This window comes from Mastomys coucha, unplaced genomic scaffold (assembly GCF_008632895.1).
Source record: "Mastomys coucha isolate ucsf_1 unplaced genomic scaffold, UCSF_Mcou_1 pScaffold15, whole genome shotgun sequence".
NCBI classification, from domain to species: Eukaryota; Metazoa; Chordata; class Mammalia; order Rodentia; family Muridae; genus Mastomys; species Mastomys coucha.
Window position 1 is genome coordinate 58,664,650 of NW_022196897.1, and position 18,703 is coordinate 58,683,352.

General features: G+C 42.5%; 1 protein-coding gene across 3 annotated transcripts in view; it reads left to right on the forward strand.

The window, feature by feature from the left end:
• The window catches only part of Itga6 (integrin subunit alpha 6), a 74,982-nt gene extending 72,408 nt beyond the window's left edge, over positions 1–2,574 (forward strand). For all 3 annotated transcript variants that reach the window (XM_031370600.1, XM_031370601.1, XM_031370602.1), the window contains one exon: positions 7–2,574. In XM_031370600.1, the coding sequence (XP_031226460.1) occupies positions 7–168 (162 nt within the window). In that variant the 3' untranslated portion in view covers positions 169–2,574. The remainder of the gene's footprint in view (positions 1–6) is intronic.
• Positions 2,575–18,703: the final 16,129 nt, after the last annotated feature.

An 18,703-nucleotide genomic window follows, 5' to 3' on the forward strand; every position in this document is an offset into this window, starting at 1 on the left:
ATCCAGTGTGGATTCTTTAAGCGCTCTAGGTACGATGACAGCGTTCCCCGATACCATGCAGTGCGGATCCGTAAAGAAGAGCGAGAGATCAAAGACGAGAAATACACTGATAACCTCGAAAAGAAACAGTGGATCACAAAATGGAGTGAAAACGAAAGCTACTCGTAGAGGGGGGGCCTAGGAAAGAAAGCCTCATACTACCCAAAGCACCCCTCCCCCCTTATTTTTCCCAGCTCAGAAATTCAGGTGGCTTCAAAGCCTGCTCAGCGCCCCCCCCCGAATATGAGACTTCAGACTGACGACACCCAGTACGGACCTACAGTTTCAACTGTGGATATTGTTACACCTAAGGCTCCTGTTTTGCACAGCCAAATTTAAGACTAGTAGAGTGGATTTTTCTTTAACTGCCTTAATTTAACTTTCCGGATTGCCTTTGTTTTTGATGTGGCTGACTTCCACACGCTGGGGCGGGGCCTGCCCATCTGCACTCCCGGGACATTCTCTCCCACGGTCAGATCACCTGTGCTAACAGTGGCTGTCCCAGCCTGCTCCCACAAGCGTTCTTCTCATGAGATTGGAGAACCTGCAAGGTAGTTGTCCCTTGGCTCAAGACTCTGCCAATGGATAGCTGTGCCTCTGTTGAAAGTTTTGTCTTAAATTAAATGTGCAATAGAAGCGATGTCCCTTTGACCTTCTCTCTCCATGTCCTAGAAGTGAGGACCCTTGCTGATGCCAGGTGCACACAGGTTCCCATCCCCCTTGTCACGAGAGCACAGGTTCGACAGACTTGAATGCTAGTTACATTTGTTTGTATATGATATTTATTTTTTCTTCTAGCCATCTTGCTGTTAGCTAATAGGCCAAAGTTGCTTCAGGTTAGTGTAAGCAATGAGAATGAGAACCTGGGAGGTCTTTTGTTGTTGTTGTTGTTCTGACCTTAATTATTTACTGCAAAAAGAAAAGTTCTTTATAAACATGCAAGGATCATTTGAATAACTTAAACTCACCTGTGCATGATACCATCTCCTTTCTGGCAGGACCTCCCCCAACCCAGAAAGTTTGACAAAGGGGGCGAACATTTCGTTCTTCCCCAGCATTGGGTGTATGGTTTTGAGCCCCTGTGCGGAGCTTCTAAACTTCAAGCTGTAACTTTGAGAACTCTTAAAAGTGAGCGTGTTCACTGAACTCTAGGGTCTGTGTGCTCAATGCTGCCAACACTGTGTATTCAGGACCTGAAGTGAGTGCCCATGTGGATTCAGACCAATCCAGTGTGAGACTACTGAAGAGCATCTGCTGCCAAAACGGCCACACCAGACAGATGGAGTGCCCCAGCACTTAGCTTCTTAAATATCATCGGACCATTCAGCCAGCGAGTCCATGTTTGCTTATTTTCCTAATTGTTCGCCAAATCTAAATTCCTCCAAATGACTTGTGACTACTTTTAGCTCATTGCTAAAGTGCTTGCCTAGCATGCCTGGGCCCACCTTGGTTGGTTGGTTGTAAAATGAGGGGAAGGGGGGAGCAATTATTTTTTTATATATATTCAACAGAGATTGAATATATTATCAAAGCTTTTTCTTTAATTGTGCTTTAAAATAATTAATTTATGTGGAGAGCAACAGCAAACAGGTGCTAATTTGTTTGGATATTGTATAAGCAGTTCTCTATCTTTAAGATTGGGTCTCAAGTAACCCAGCCTAGCCTTGAATTCCTTAGGTAGCTTGGAATAGTTTTGAACTTCCAATACCCCTGCCTCCCCACCCCAGGGCTGTGACTGCAGGTGTGTGCTTGGCACTGACCCCAGACTTTGTCCATGCTAGGCCAGCACTCTGCAACTGAGCTAGATCCCAGCCACATCTCTGTCTTTTGAAAGAACAAAACATTGCTAAATGTGCCATCATTGCTTTGAGTTTTAATTTTTTTTCGTCTTTCATAAAACATTACAACCTTAAAATATTAAAGACTTTTATTCTGGTTCTACTTCTGCCTTTTCACTCAAAACTGATTTTACAAGTGATGCCTTGTTTACAGAGAGCTCTCTACCACAGGTCCTAGAAGTGTGTCAAGTCTCAGCTCTTGCTGGAATGTCTTGGAGCCTAGCACACTGGCTTTAAAGGATGCAGCCAAGAAGCTGATGTCTTGACAGCGTTTGTAGACCTTTGTTATAAAAATGAATGTCCTGGGAAGGGTTGGGAGGGGGCTCAACAACAAAGAAACAAGAATGTCATGTTGTTTAAATTTATAGTTGTCTAAGATGTCATCTCAAGTCAAGTCACTGGTCTGTTTGCATTTGATAGGTTTTTATACTAACTAGCATTGTAAAATTATTTCATAATTAGAAAATACCTGTGGATATTTGTATAAAAGTGTGAAATAAATTTTTTATGAAAGTGCTCATTGCTTGTTAACACAGCATTGTGTCTGTGAAAGCAAACTCTTAAGGTTATAAATGACGACCTGCGTTGCCTTTCTTTGTATTTCAACAAGCCAAAGTAAAGCTTTTAATATTTGTTTAGTGTCCCATATAATTTCAGAACAGCTAAAGGTACCTAAAGTAATACAATATAAATGTGATTGAAGGTCTGTAATTTTATTTATTTTAGTGTGTATGCTTGTATGTGTGCACGTGTGCCCCAGAGCGCATGCTGAGGTCAGAGAACAGCTTTTGGGAGTTGGTTCTCTCTGTCCACCATGTGCTACCCATACATCAAGCTTGAGTCCTCAGTCTTGGCAGCAGGTACCTGCTGAGCCGTCTTACTTTGGAGTTGTTTGAAGATGATGATGATGTTGTTTTAAATCTTCTTTTGAATCTATTATTTACCTGTCTTTTTTTTTTTTAACAAGTCATAGAAATATAGTCTTACAGGTGGTTTATTCATGATACCTATAAACTGGAAGCTGTCTCTTTTCATTTTGAAGCTCTGCTAAGGTCGCTATTTATTTATTTATTTATGCAATGATCCTATGGCTTAAAAATGAAGATTCATATAGCCAAGTGGAGATCATGAGACTAACTCAGCTATGATGGAACATTTAGTTAATACCTAGTTTGACAGAATCCACCAGTCAGAAATACTTTCTTCAGCAGGGCATTTCATTTAGATGTAAGCAGTTTTCTACAACTTCTCCAGCTGGATTATCACAATCAATACAAGAAAATAAAGTGTATAGGTAGTGTCTAGACAATGTAGCACACCCCGACCTGAGTGCATTTCCAATCTGACATATATTGTTTGCCTGCTACATTGAATAATGTTTCCACTTCAATTGTTATATATTGACTCTTGCCCTTTTTGGTTCTTTGGAAACAAACAGGTACTGCTGCCCAATGAAATATGTAATTGGTACCTTGAATGACTTAGGTCAGTGCCTTTTCAGAGCTTTAATTCACATATCCAATCTGTGGATATTCCATACTTAACTACCACTGCAACAGGCAACCATCACAGCCCCTGAGTCTGTCCTGAGCTTTGGTTTTGCTAGAACTGGGATACAGGTGACATGGAACAGAGGTCCTGGTGTCAGAAGTCACACAGGAACGCCCATGAACAGTGGAGATATGGCAGGATTCTCTGCCACAGAAATAAAAGAAATGTTACAAGCAGGGATGCTTTATTGTTGCAAATTGCTTGCCCCAAATGCTATGGCCACACACAGCCGTGATTTATGCTTTGCCCTTGTGGCTAAGTATTAATATTCCATTATGTGGATGGGAAGTGCTTTCAGTTCACTGCAGACCAGGAAAGCAAGACTAAGATCGGGCTTCTAAAGGAAATGTCTTAATGGGACACCTGCCGAAGGACAATGGGAGGAGAAAGTGGGGAATTGAGGGAGAGTTAGGTCTTAAAGGAAGAGTGAAACCTGGAAGTGGTGAGGTCCTGGCTAATTTGTTCTCAGGACTAGGATGACAAATCACCCTTGTAGCTTAAATTATCCAGAGACAGTTCCTGAAGACCTTTAAAGGGTCTGGGGCCACAGGGAGGAAGGAAGTGTTCAGAGAGTTGAGACTAGACTTCCCGTTGTCAGAAGTGGCTTTCAAAAGCTAGTAGGAGGCTGGCCTCTGCAGTCCTGATTATGGTCAGGGACAAAACCCTTGCTGTTTTATTGTTTGTTTTTGGACCTTAAAAACTGGTTTTGGCTAACCTCTCCCCAAGGGGTCGGGATAGAGATGGCTGAATGTAGGAATTCCCCTTTGCTAATTTAATTTTTTATGTCTATTTATGTGTGTGTCTATATATATATATGTATATATATATATATATGTATGTATGTATATGTATATATATATGTATATATATGAGGAGACATGCGTATGCGACAACACCAGTGTGAAGGAGTTGCAGGAGTTAGTTCTGCCATGTAGGACCTGGTCCTTTAAAAACAATTGTTTATTTGTAGGGAGCTCCCTTGATTAGGATCAGAGATCAACTCTGTAGAGGTGTTAGCAACTGACCTTATCTAGAGGGAAACTCATAAGGGGCGGGGGGGGGGGGGGGAAGCATGGCTAAGTACTCTGAACATTCGCGTTTAAACAGAACAAACCGCGTTTAAACAGAACAAACCGGGAAACCCCAGATGGAGAAAGCTGGTTCCAGCCTAGCTCCTCTGCAGGCGGTGCTCAAAGGACAAAGCTAAGCAGGTAATGAGTGGTGATTACTCTGGAGTGAAGGAGTCAAGTGTAATTTTGTAGCTGTGAACAAAGCTTAAGTGCCTCATCTTGCTGCCCTGGCCTGATCATCTTAGTTGGACTGCCTCTGCCAGGGCGAGGAAACAGACCAGGAGAGGAGAGGTCAGATACAATTTCTCTTTATCCGTCTAGAACATCTGCCCCAAGTCTTCAACTATAGGGTCAGAATGTACTGCTTTTGTTATCTCGGAGCTTGGTGGGTAAATGTTCAATTCACCAATAATTAGATAGATTTAGGTAGGTGTTCTATTAAAGTCCATCATTTGCCAGCACACACACACACACACACACACACACACACACACACACGTTAAAATGGGTTCTGGGAAATGGAAATAACATTTTGGCTCTGGACTTTCTAAGGGACCTTTTTAAATTCTTTATTACTCACCTCACACCTACCTTTCTGATGATCAAACCATGTAGCCTAGCCTGGCCTCAACTCCTAAACTTAAAGATTTTTTTTTCTGATACTTTCTCGGAAATATAAACTGAGAAGGATGATATTAGCCAGATAAGGTAACACTCTATAATCCCAGCACTCAGGAGAGGCAGGTGGGTCTATTGAGTCCCAGGCCAGACTCAACTATAAAGTTCCAAATGAGCCCCGGCTACATAGGAAGATCTTGTCTCAAAACAACAATAAAAAGATAGCATTAGGGGGCTGGTGAGATGGCTCAGTGGGTAAGAGCACTGACTGCTCTTCCAAAGGTCCTGAGTTCAAATTCCAGCAACCACATGGTAGTTCACAACCATCCGTAATGAGATCTGACGCCCTCTTCTGGTGCGTGTCTGAAGACAGCTATAGTATACTTACATATAATAAATAAATAAAAGATAGCATTAATAATTATAATGGAACTGTTTTGTTTGTTTCTTTGAGACTGGGTCTCTCAGCGAGGTTGTCATTGAATTTACTAGTTAGCTGAGGATGACATGAACTGATGATCATCCTGTCTTCACCTTCCTAAATTAACTTTTTTAAAGATTTATTTTATGTGTATGAGTACACTGTAGCTGTACAGATGGCCATGAGTCATCATGTGGCTGCTGGGAATTGAACTCGGGACCTCACTCCGGCCCCTCTCACTGCAGCCTCACTCATTCAGGCGTAATTAACTGTAGCTGTCTTCAGACATACCAGAAGAGGGGTCAGATCTCATTACGGGTGGTTGTGAGCCACCATGTGGTTGCTAGGATCCGAACTCAGAACCTTCGGAAGAGCAGTCAGTGTTCTTACCTGCTGAGCCATCTCGCCAGCCCCCCCCCCTAAATTAACTTTATACTTAGCAGAATTAAAACCTTGAGTGAAGATACTGACAGTTGAATTGTGAGCCTTTCTGGATGAATCTTTTTTTTTTTTTTTTTTTTTTTTTAAATAGTTGAGTACACTGTCACTGTCTTCAGACACACCAGAAAAGGGCATTGGATCCCATTACCGATGGTTGTGAGCCACCATGTGTACTGAGCCGTATCGTATCTCCAGCCCCATTTGTGGATTAATCTTAAAGTTCCCTTGAGAGTAATCCCATTTTAAGTTCAGCCACAGTGAAGACTGCTGTAAGTATCACCAAGTGGCCTGCGCCTTCTGCCCATGGGATAACAGTGCCTCTTATTTGTGGTGAGGTCTGTGCCTGGCTGAGCAGCTGGAGATGCATGCCATCCTCACTGCAGACAAGTGGGTGTTACCTAGGAGCTCAGGCCAGGGCGAGTGAGCATCACCTCTTATAATGTGACCCCGCAGGTAGGGGTGTAGTCATAGCTCAGGGCTCTTGTTCCTCCATCTATAAAATAGAGAATTCCTCCCAGCAGTACTTACAGGAAACAAGTGTGACCACTTGGAAGTGCTTATTAATGTTACCTAGTTTTTACTTACACTTTTTATTGTGCAGAGTTAAAACATGTAAGCAGGAAGAGAGCAAGGGAATGTAGCTGTATGTCATTTTCCAGATGGGGAAACCCTGCTAATTTTTATTACTAAAACCTCTGTCTTCTCATTATCAACCCACAATTTACTATTGAGTTGGGCATGTGAAACGTATACATGCATGCAGACAAAATACTCATACACATATAAAAAATAACTAAAATCTTTTAAAGAATCCTTTTATATTAAAAAGCACTTTTTAAGGTTTAGTTTCATGTATGTGTCTATGTGAGTGTATATCACATGTGTGCGCCCTCTGAGGCCAGAGGACAGCATCCCCTAAAGTAGTGTACCCTCACCTTATGTGGGTGCGGGGGCCTTTGGATGAGCAGCAAGCACGCCTAACACGTAACCGCTAGTCAAGTACCTTTAAGCCTTGGGTCTCTTTGCTCTGTCTTTATAACATGGCCTAAGGAAGTTCCCGCTTCGGTGAATGACAGAAAAAAGCCGCTAAGGATTGTTACTGTGTGAACGCACAGTGCTGTCAGCTGCAGTGTTCTGGATGCTTGGCCCTCGGCTGCTGATGCTGTTCCAGGGCTTGTGAAAAGTTGAGGATGTGGAGCCTGGCTCCACTCGGGACATACCAAGGTGGTTACATCTGTCATTGCCTCTGCCTGCCACCATGTGTGGACAAAGCTACTGCATGTTCCCACTGCTTCAAAACTCAGCCACTGCATCTTGCCTCTGCTGCCAAGGTGGCCTGTGACTGTTGGAAACCTATCAGGTATGGTCACAGCAATGAGCGAAGTAACTAATAAAGATCTTAATGAAAAGGAAGACATTAAACTCCTTGCAAATGGAACATTGGATGGACAATAGCATTTACATAAGCAAAAGTTTAAGGGTTTGTGTGTGTCTGTGGTTCTTTTTGTTGCTGTTGTTTGTGTCTGAGACACGATCAGACTGTAACTCAGGCTGGTCATAAACTGATTATAGAAGACAGACTAGCAGTGGATTTGTGATGGTTTGGCCTCAGACCCCTGAGAGCTGAGATTATAAGCACACACCACACTTGAACTTGGATAGTATATGAAAGACAAAATACTACTGAGTGATTGGGTTGGGATGGATGAACTCCTGTTTAAAAAGGTAGATTTAGTAAGAAAAAAAACCAAGCTTATTAGAATGTATATTCCATATGTATATGTGAGAAATGAACTACCATTCCACTTGTGTACATGTGTACACACACACACACATGTGCGCCCACGTGTACTTGCAAACAGAAAATGAAAGTTGGACATAAAATTAGCATTCTCTCTTTTTTTTTCCACGTGTAAGAGGTTTAATTGAGAGGGAGAGGGGGGGCAGTAGCAGAAAGAGAGGAGGGAGAGAGAAAACTAGCATTCTCAAAGACGTGTAACAGTGCATTATCAGCAAGGAAGCAGTAAGTTTTTCTCAGAAGACAGAGGACATAGGAAAAAGGCTTTGAGTCAAGAGGTAGCAATTGCACACAGCAAATGAGAAACAGAAAATCCAGTTAGTAAAGCTTGTGAACAGATTCCCTGGGTGCCACCTACAAGCTGGTATGACAGGAAAACTGTCTTTAAATCGACTTCTGTTTTGAAGACTCGGCATGCTGGTTAAGAGGCGGGGGCTTCTGGACTGTGGAGAGATGGGATGTGGCAGATCGTGAGCCTTGGATGATAGTCTTCTTTCACGTGTGTGGGTGCAGATGGAAGCCCAACATTTATGCCAGAGTCTTCCTTGATTTTCCCACCAGTTTGCATTTTGTTGCTATTATAAACACTAAAAAACTTATATGGCTTACATGTCCCGATTGTAGTCTACTGCTGAGGGGAGCAGCCAAGGCAAAAATGTAAGCAAGGCAGGAGTCAGGAGATAGGAACTGAAGCAGAGCTCAGTACAAATGCTCTTTACTGTCCTGCTCAGTCTGCATTGTTCTATACTGTAGGATCACCCGCCCAGGTTGCCTCTGTCTATGACCTTACAGGCATAAGAATACTGGCAGAATTTTGGAATAGATTATTAAATTTAGCCTCTAGCCTCTACCATCCTAGAGCTAAGAATGCTATCTATTGCAATCTGAGATTTTTCTGGCTCTCTTGCCTGAAACTCTCATTAATATACTCAGTAAGTACACTGATCAATGACTTTCTTTTTTTAAGATTTATTTATTTTATGTATATGAGTATACACTGTAGCTGTACAGATAGTTGTGAGCCTTCATCTGGTTGTTGGGAACTGACTTTAGGACCTCTGTTCGCTCCAGTCAACTCCGCTCGCTCTGGCCCAAAGATTTATTTATTATTATAAATAAGTACACTGTAGCTATCTTCAGACATAACAGAAGAAGGAGTCAGATCTCATTACAGGTGGCTGTGAGCCACCATGTGGTTGCTGGGATTTGAACTCAGAACCTTCAAAAGAGCAGTTGGTGATCTAACCCGCTGAGCCATCTCACCGGCCCGATTAATGGCTTTCTTTTGTCCTATAATTATGAAATTTTATATAGCATCTGTCACAGTGGAGTTCTTTACTTGCAGCAAGGTGAATCCAATGTTATAGACTCTTGAAAACTCATATTTGGCTCAGAATCAACAAAACTCTTGCTCCCTTTGGGTCAAAGTTGTGTTTTATGTTCATAGCTTTGTCCTCCCTTGTAGAAGGCAAAGGAAACCATAGCTTTGAGATCTGTTCTTCCTTGCAGGCAAATACAGGGAGAGCAGAAAGCCCTGCTGCATCTCTTTCCTCCATTCAACACGCCATCACACCATCGTTTTATGGGGAAGTATATTCTAGTCTTGCTTTCTTTCATAACTCAGTAAATATTTTTGACCCCGTGGAGAAACATTCTAGTCTGACATGCTAGGTAACTGAGACCTCAATAGATCTCACCTTGACTGTCTGAGACATAGGAAGAGAAAAGGCCATGCCTTCTGAGTTAAGGTCTCAGAGAGCAGGCATGCCAACAGAGGTTGGCAAGCAGCTGTGTGTTGAAAGGAGAGAGAGGTGACTGAGAGGAATTAGGATGCCTAGAGTGTCAGGGATAGCATGCTTAGGATCTGAAAAAGAGAAAGGAAAATGAAAAGTTGTGTTTTTTGAGTTAGAGTGCAGAAAAGCAGGCAGACTTAGTGCCATATGGCAGAAGCTCTGGAAGCAGCTGCCTCACGGGAGAGGCATCTTCAAAGTCTGAGTACACTCGATCCCTGTCTTACTCAGGGTTTCTATTCCTGCACAAACATCATAACAAGAAAGTTGGGGAGGAAAGGATTTATTCAGCTTATACTTCCACATTGCTGTTCATCACCAAAGGCAGTCAGGACTGGAACTCAAGCAGGTCAGGAAGCAGGAGCTGATGCAGAGGTCATGGAGGAATGTTCCTTACTGGCTTGCTTCCCCTGGCTTGCTCAGCTTGCTTTCTTATAGATCCCAAGACTACCAGCCCAGGGATGGCACCACCCACAATGGGCCCTCCCACCCTTGATCACTAATTGAGAAAATGCCTTACAGCTGGATCTCATGGAGGCATTTCCTCAAGGGAGGCTCCTTTCTCTGTGATAACTCCAGCTTGTGTCAGGTTGACACTCAAAACCAGCCAGTACACTTCCTAATTTTTTCCCCATCTCCTTAACTGTCTTGAGGTGAATCAGCCTTCCTGTGGAGGCTGAGTGTTGACTAGGGGATTGAGAAGCACAACTGAATCAACTCTTTTTTTTAAGTTTTATTTATTTATTTTATGTGTATGAGTACACTGTAGATGTACAGATGGTTGTGAGCCATCGTGTGGCTTCTGGGAATTGAGCTCAGGACCTCTGCTTGCTCTGGCCCTGCTCGCTCGCTCCAGGGTAATACACTGTAGCTGTCTTCAGACGCACCAGAAGAGGACATCAGATCTCGTCACAGATGGTTGTGAGCCACCATGTGGTTGCTGGGATCCAAACTCAGGACCTTTGGAAGAGCAGTCAGTGCTCTTAACTGCAGAGCCATCTCTACAGCTCAACTGATTATTTTGTTTGTTGTTGGTTTTTTGTTTTGGTTTTTGGTTTTTCCAGACAGGGTTTCTCTGTGTAGCCCTGACTCACTCTGTAGACTAGGCTGGCCTGGAACTCAGAAATCTACCTGCCTCTGCCTCCCAAGAGCTGGGATTAAAGGTGTGTGCCACCACTGCCCAGCCTGAATCAACCCTTAAAGGATACAGTAAGATGTCACGTCTCTACCCAGGACCAGAGGTACAACTAAGATTTCCATTTTACCTTGAGGAAGTAGCCTTCCCTTCATTAGCCTCAACAAAGGCCTGGTACTTCCTTTTTTTTTTTTTTTTTTTTCCATATAATATAAAGGAGCAATTGTAGAGCTTCTCTTTCTAGTGTTACCAGGAAAACAGAAGGGAGGTTCATTCACAGTGGCCTCCAGGGCTACTTTTGTATGAAAGGCAATCTGAACTCATATTTTCAGGCCATGAGCATTCATATTGGCTCAGGATAAACTTATCTTACCTTTTTGTTTGTTTAACTTGGATTTTTTTTTATTGTTTTGGTTTTTTGAGATGGAATCTCACAGCTGTGAATTAAATCTCCTGAAAAAAGGGACCTCCCCCCATTGAGCACTCTACAAACAATGAGGGTTTGAACTTGAGTGATGAGGAGAAGGCAGAAGTTGCAGGTCCAGAGCCAAATATCTTGAAGTTTTGTTTGTTTTCCTTTCTTCTTCAAGACAGGAGTTTTCTGTGTAGCTGCAGCTGGAATTAAAGGCATGCACCCCACCTAGTCCCCTCACTCCCCAGCTTCCCACCTTTTTGCTTGTTGGGCTATTTCTAGCCCTCAAAATAGCTACTTAATTTCCACCTCCGAGTATAACATAATATTTGGTGGCTATCCAATTTTTTTGGAACATAAGAGTAGACCTTCCAACTTCTACCAACTCAAAATCTACAATGTCCTTAGCCAGCATCTGAGAGAGGACTATAGCAGAGGTTCCCCATCTTTGCTCTAACCCACCTTCCAGGTAATTCCAGCAATACACTGTAAAATTTTCCTTTTATATTATGTGCATTGCTGTTTTTTTGTTTTGTTTTGTTTTGTTTTGCCTGCATGTATATCTGTGTGAGGGTGTCAGATTCCCTGGAACTGGAGTTACAGACAGTTGTGAGCTGCCATGTGGTTGCTGAGAATTGAGCCCAGAGCCTCTGGAAGAACAGCCAGTGCTCTTAACCACTGAGCCATCTCTCCAGCCATCTATCCTGTGGACAAGCCTGTGGTACATTGGAGGGCCCAGCTCACTCTGGGCAGTACCATCTGTGGGCCGGGGGCTGGTCGTCCTGGGTGCTATAGGAAAGCAGGCTGAACAATTCACAAGGAGCAAACCAGTAAGCCCTATATCTGTAGCCTCTATATCAGCTCCCCTCAGTGACGGACTGTGATACAGCTGTGTAAGCTGAAATAAGCCTTTTCCTTCCCAAATTGCTCATGGTCAAGCTGTTTTATCACAGCAATAGACCCTAAGTCAATCAGTAAACCAAAACCCAACCCAGGATAAAAAGCAAGACAAATGGTAGTCAGTAAAAAACTACCAATTAACCTTTAGCTGGGGTCTTCCCTCCGGAGTGAACCAAATAAGGCAGCATTCCACTTTAATCAATATCTTCCTCTTGCTTTCTGTCTATTCCTTTTGTGGAGCCTAGAGCTGCATGGATAATGGAGCTGTTCAATACATAATTCTTTCCAGCTCAACTCTAACCTTTACATTTGTAATGTGCCCAAACTTACAGTGTATTAATTTTTATTTTTTTTTAAATTGAATGCATTTATTTATTTGTACCTGTTTATTTGTATGTGTGCACACATGCAGGTACACATGCAACATACATGATTCAGCCTCTGTGAGAAGGGCCAGGATAACTCTCAGGGGTCAGTTCTCTCCTTCCACGGAGTGGATCCTGCAGAGCCATCGAAGCTGGCAGCAAGCTCCAGTACTCACTGAGTTGTCGTGCTTGCCACCCAAATTATTTTTTACTAGTACCAATCTCAGTGTGTCTAAATTCAGAGTCCTCTGTATCTATGACAAGCTGTAAAATCTTTTTTTTTTTTTTTTTTGGTTTTTCGAGACAGGGTTTCTCTGTGTAGCCCTGGCTGTCCTGGTACTCACTCTGTAGACCAGGCTGGCCTCGAACTCAGAAATCCACCTGCCTCTGCCTCCAGAGTGCTGGGATTAAAGGAGTGTGCCACCACTGCCTGGCTAGCTGTAAATTCTTATTATCCCTCTACCGTACCTTCACTTAAGACTCATGTGCATGTCCATGATATATATACATATATATATCCCTATGTATACACACACATATTTAAGCCTTTTTTTTAAATTTATTTATTTCATGTATATGGGTATACTGTTGCTCTCTTCAGACACACCAGAAGGTGGCATCGGATGCCCATTACAGATGGTTGTGAGCCACCATGTGGTTGCTGGGAATTGAACTCATGACCTCTGGAAGAGCAGTCAGTGCTCTTAACCTCTGAGCCATCTCTCCAGCCCAACTGATTTTTTTGTTTGTTTTTGTTTTTATTTGTTTGTTGTTGTTGTTTTCTTTAAACTACTCAGTGTGGGTCTTGAAGGGCTGACTGCTCATAGTCCTGGGTGGTGGTGCAAATCTTTAATGTCGGCAGAGGCAGAGGGATCTCTGTGAGTTAGAGGCCAGCAAGGTTTACATCGCTAGTTCCAAGGTTACAAGAGGAGCCAAGGTTACAGAGGAGAAAGTGTCGGTAAAACAAAAACAAAAGTACCCGCAGGGCGTGAACACCCCATTTCCTGCCTTTTGTCCTCCTCTGCCCCCTTTAGCTTAGGGAAATGGATTCTTCTGTTTGTGAGCCTTACTTGGGGGCAGGGGTTAGGAATCTTTCCTCCTCCTTCCAAGTACTTTCTCCAAATAAAGAACAATGTTTCCAAAGCCAGGTGTTTAGTAGTTCTTGTTTTTAATCCCAGCTCTCGGGAGGCTGAAGCAGGTGAATCTCTCTGAGTTGGAGGCCAGCCTGGTCTATGTATGTAGTGAATTCCAGAACAGTTGAACTACACAGGGAGACTCTCTCTCAAAATAAAACAAAACAAAATAAAACAAAAACAATGTTTCCTCTAAAACAAATCCTGATCAATAAATGGCCTACAAACCATGCACTCTGGGTTTTCTTGTGAACAAGTTGAGTGAGGTGGTGAAATGCTAGATGTTCTATAAGGCAAAAGCTCCCAGAGGCTTGATTGCCTTCCAGCTGTTTCATAACTCTGTAACTGTAGAAACACAGATACAGCAAATCATGCTATTAGCAGAGGGATCACCCGTGCTGTTTCCCAGCAAAAGCCAATTGTACAGACTCTGCAAGCTTTTTTTTTTTTTTTTTGTATTATCTGTTGTTTGACTTTGTCTTATGTCTTTGAATAGGCTCTACAGTTTATTGTTTTTTCCTCTAGTGTTCTCCTTTATGTGTAAATGAAAATTTTGACACATGGTAATTTTTTTGCTTCATGATGTTAATATTTATCCTTTTTGTTGAAAATGATCTTTCTAGTGCAGTAAGCAGGAGTCTCAGGCAGTAAATGACTACATACTCAGAAGGGAAATGGAATAGGATTTGGGGAAGGGACTATTTTTAGGGGTGTGAGTTAAGCCTCTGGGGAACTGTGGCCACACTGCAGGAACACAAAGCTGGCCAGCAGGGAGGAGCAGGGGAATAAATGACCTTTCTCTTCTTTTGTACTCCCAGCTGGGATAAAGCCAGAGGGCACTGGAGACAGGGTGATACTGTCAAACTTATTTTCCACTGCTTCCCCCATGCTTTTCTGCTAAACCCGTCTTCATGGATCATAAATTCTTGGTAAATATAGAGTCTGGCTCAAGTCTGCTAAATTAAGGGGGTGGGAGATTAAAAGTATGAACCAGGGCATTGTGGCACATGCCTTTAATCCCATTCAGAAGACAAACCCAGGCAAATCTCTTGAGTTTGAAGCCAGCTGGAGACCATATAGTGAGATAAATAAATAAATAAATAAATAAATGTTTATTTTTGAAAAGGATTATATAAAACATCCCACATAGATGAGTAACACAGTTCTTTTTTAATGTCTTCTCCAGCACCAGGACAACTTCTTAAGTTAGAATCAAAAAGGTAAGATGATGGGACAAAGAGAAGGAAGGAGAGAACTTTTGACAGACTATGTATGATCTACATACTCATTCTCTGTATGTCTGGTGGAAGCTTAAAGAACACACTTGGGAGAAGAGAAACAGCACTTTATAAAACAGGTGATGGGGTTGGTAGATGGTAAGATGGGTAAACGCTGCCTCCAGGCTGTAGTGGGTTGGCCCAGTGCTGTGTATACAAATGCTAAATTCTGAACCCCAAGGTCTGGTTGCTCCCATATGAGTGAATTCTCTTTGTTGTGTAAACCTTGCTCCCCAATTTAAAGCTATTGGTTAAATAAAAGTGGCTACAGCCAATTACTGGAAAGAATAGAGGTAGGCAGTGCTTGAGTTACTGAGCTGGAGGTTGCAGGTAGAGAGAGAATGAGAGAAAGAAGGAGAAAGAAGACAGAGAGCAGGAGGTCTCCCTTAGACCAGGAGTGCACGGCCAAGGGAGAGAAGTGCATCCTGAGGGCAAACTGCAACCCAGGCAAGACTCACACAGCAAGTAATTTGTGGAGCACAGCTGGGAAATAGGCAATCTAGAAAAATAGATTAGGGATAATTATGCTAAAGCTGATTAAATAAATCAATAGGACCATGTTTTGATTATTGGGGTCTGGCCAGGTCATCTTAATAACTAATAGAGTTATTAATAGCATTTATAACAACACCAGTTTTCAGGCCCCACTACTGCTGACAGGTGGAGGGAGATGAATGATGCTGTGCCTGATCTAGCAGAAGGATCTGGAGCTCAAGGAATGAACTAGAAAGAAGGCAGCAGAAGAGGCTGAAGTTAGAGTAGTGGAGGTGGCCAGTCATGGTGGCAGAAACAGGCCAGAGTTCTTGAATTTGAGGTCAGCCTGTGCTGCATAGTAAGTTCCAGGCTGGCCACAGATATATAGTGAAACCCTGTCTTTAAAAAAATTAAAGCCGGGCAGTGGTGGCGCACGCCTTTAGTCCCAGCACTTGGGAGGCAGAGGCAGGCGGATTTCTGAGTTCGAGGCCAGCCTGGTCTACAGAGTGAGTTCCAGGACAGCCAGGGCTACACAGAGAAACCCTGTCTCGAACAACCAAAAAAATAAAAATAAAAATAAAAAAATAAAAATAAAAATAATAATAATAAAAAAAATAGAAATGGATGAGAGGACCTGGAGAGAAGGCTCAGTGGTTAAGAGTTGTTCTTGTAGAGGACCTGGGTTTGGTCCCAACACCAACATGCTGGCTCATGCTCATCCAGAACCTTCGTTCTGTGAGATTTGATACCCTTATCTGACAACCACAGGCACACACATTGGTATATATATATAGATACAGGCAAAACACTTATACACATAATAAAATAATCTTTAAAATATGGATAGGGCTGGGCAGTGGTGGCGCACTCCTTTAATCCCAGCACTTGGGAGGCTGAGGCAGGATCTCTGAGTTCGAGGCCAGCCTGGTCTACAGAGTGAGGTCCAGGACAGTCAGGGCTATACAGAGAAATCCTGTCTTGAAAAACAAAAAACAAAAACAAACACAAACAAACAAAAAGGATAGGAGGTCATCTGAATGATATTTAATATTCAACTTTAAATTATTTCCTACTGCACCTCTGGCACATCATCTATGTGAATAGTTCTCATAAAATCCTAATAATGAGATACCTTCTTTTTTTTTTCCTTTTTTTATTAGATATTTTCTTTATTTACATGTAAATTTCTCCTTTCCCAGTTTCCCCTCCAAAAAACAAAGAAACAAACAAAAACAACAAAAACAAATCCCTGTTGCCTCCCCCTCCCTGTGCCTGCCACCCCACCTGCTCCCACTTATTGGGCTGGCATTCCCCTACACTGGGGCACAGAACCTTCACAGGGCCGAGGTCCTCTCCTCCTATTGATGATCGAATTTTCAATCCTCTACTATACACATGCTGCCAGAACAATCAGACCCCTCCATGTGCAGACCTTGGTTGGTGGTTGAGACCCTGGGAGCTCTGAGGGTACTAGTTAGTTCATATTGTTGTTCGTCCTAAGGGGCTGCAAACCCCTCAGCTCCATAGGTCCTTAATGAGATACCTTCTATCAGCTCTTTAGTAAGGCTTGAGCATTGTGTAAACATACATACCTATACTACTCATGCTACAATAACTTATGAAGGCATTTGTTGTACTTTTTCTAATACTATATTGATACTTCATGTCTTAGGGTTTTACTGCTGTGAACAGACACCATGACCAATGCAAGTCTTATAAAAGACATTTCATTGTGGCTGGTTTACAGGTTCGGAGGTTCAGTCCTCTTTATTATCTATCATCAAGGCGGCAGCATGGCAGCATCCAGGCAGACATGGTGCAGGAAGACCTGAGAGTTCTACATCTTCATCTGAAGGCAGACAGGAAAATACTGGTTCCTAGGCAGCTAGGATGAGGGTATTAAACCCACACCCACAGTGACACACCTACTCCAACAGGGCCACACCTTCTAATAGTGCACCCCCTGGGCTGAGCATATACAAACCATCACACTTAGAGAGATTAAGACAGTCACAGAAGGAAAGGCATATGGCTGACACAGCACACCAAAGTATTAAGCTAGAACCTAAGCTCTTTTCATTACACGACACTATTTTCCCAGAGCCTCCCAGGGCCATCCTTATAGAGCTGTCTCCTAGACTCTTAGGTCACTGACAAGAGCCCCTCCCTCCATGATGCCCATCTCAGTGAAATGGTTGTGTAATTAACAGTAGTTTTCCATGTTGAATCATGTCTGGTACTCTGTAGTTTCCCACTGCTTTCGGGGTCATCCAGAACAAACTTAATCCTTTCAAACAACAAGCTCTATTGCATTTGACAGTATGGTGTTGTAGGATACCTGAATTTACTGCCTCAAATATGCTTCCTTTGGCAAATGTATTAGTGTGAGCTACAGGCCACTGAAGAAAAGCAGTAGACAGTGGAACAGCTATAAAAATAGGTTGTTTTGTTAAGGATATTTCAATTTATAATGACTTGTCATTTCTATAAACAATCATTCCAGTGTACTATGTTGGAGATATTATATGCTGGGATTCAAGGCCACTTTTTGAAAATTATCATTCCCCAGCTATATCCCACAAATATATGAAATAAGCATCTTTTTCTTCATCTTTCTTTACAGGGTCTGATGCAACAAAGGGCTTAATGTTAGAGTAGCCTTAAAGACCCACTAAGAAAAACAAAACAAAACAAAAACTCCAGGTGCTAGAGAGATGGCTTAGTTGTTAAAAGCACTGACTGCTCTCCCAAAGGTCCTGAGTTCAAATCCCAGCAAACACAAGGTGGCTCACAACCATCTGTAAAGGATCTGATGCCCTCTTCTGGTGTGTCTGAAGACAGCTACAATGTACTCATATAAACAAAATAAACCTTTAAAAAAAAAAAAGAAAGAAAAGAAAAGAAAAAACCTCCATCTGGTCAAGGGGATAGAATCTCTGGCCTGGGTGGGCAGTTGTCAATCACCTGGCCAAGGACTGCTAGAAAAGCAGATTCCCCTTAAGCTGTATTAAAGAGCTGAAGGAATAAATTCCTCCTTCCTCAACACTGCCCTACAAACCACTAAGAGGTACTGGGTTGGAGTCAGAAAGGCACAATTCTTTCTTTTTTCCTCCTTCCCACCATCCCCTCCCTCTTTGATGCTGGCCAGAACCAAAGTATGCTTTTTCTGATACTCTGGGCTTCCTTACCCTTTCTCTAAGGTCCCTCCATCTGACCTCCATGCCAGTAACTGGAGCAGCGGGTTCTTTCCTTTGTTCATTTTCTTTCTTTACTCCATTCTCCTCTTCCAGGCAGCTGCTTGTCTACCTTGGGATTTTTTTGTTTTGTTTTTAAACTCTAATACTGTTATCCTTGAGCTTCCACTTTAGTCTGTTCTTAAATTCTTATTCTTATTCTTCTTCTTTTTCTTCTTTTTTTTTTTTTTTTTTTTTTTTTTTTTTT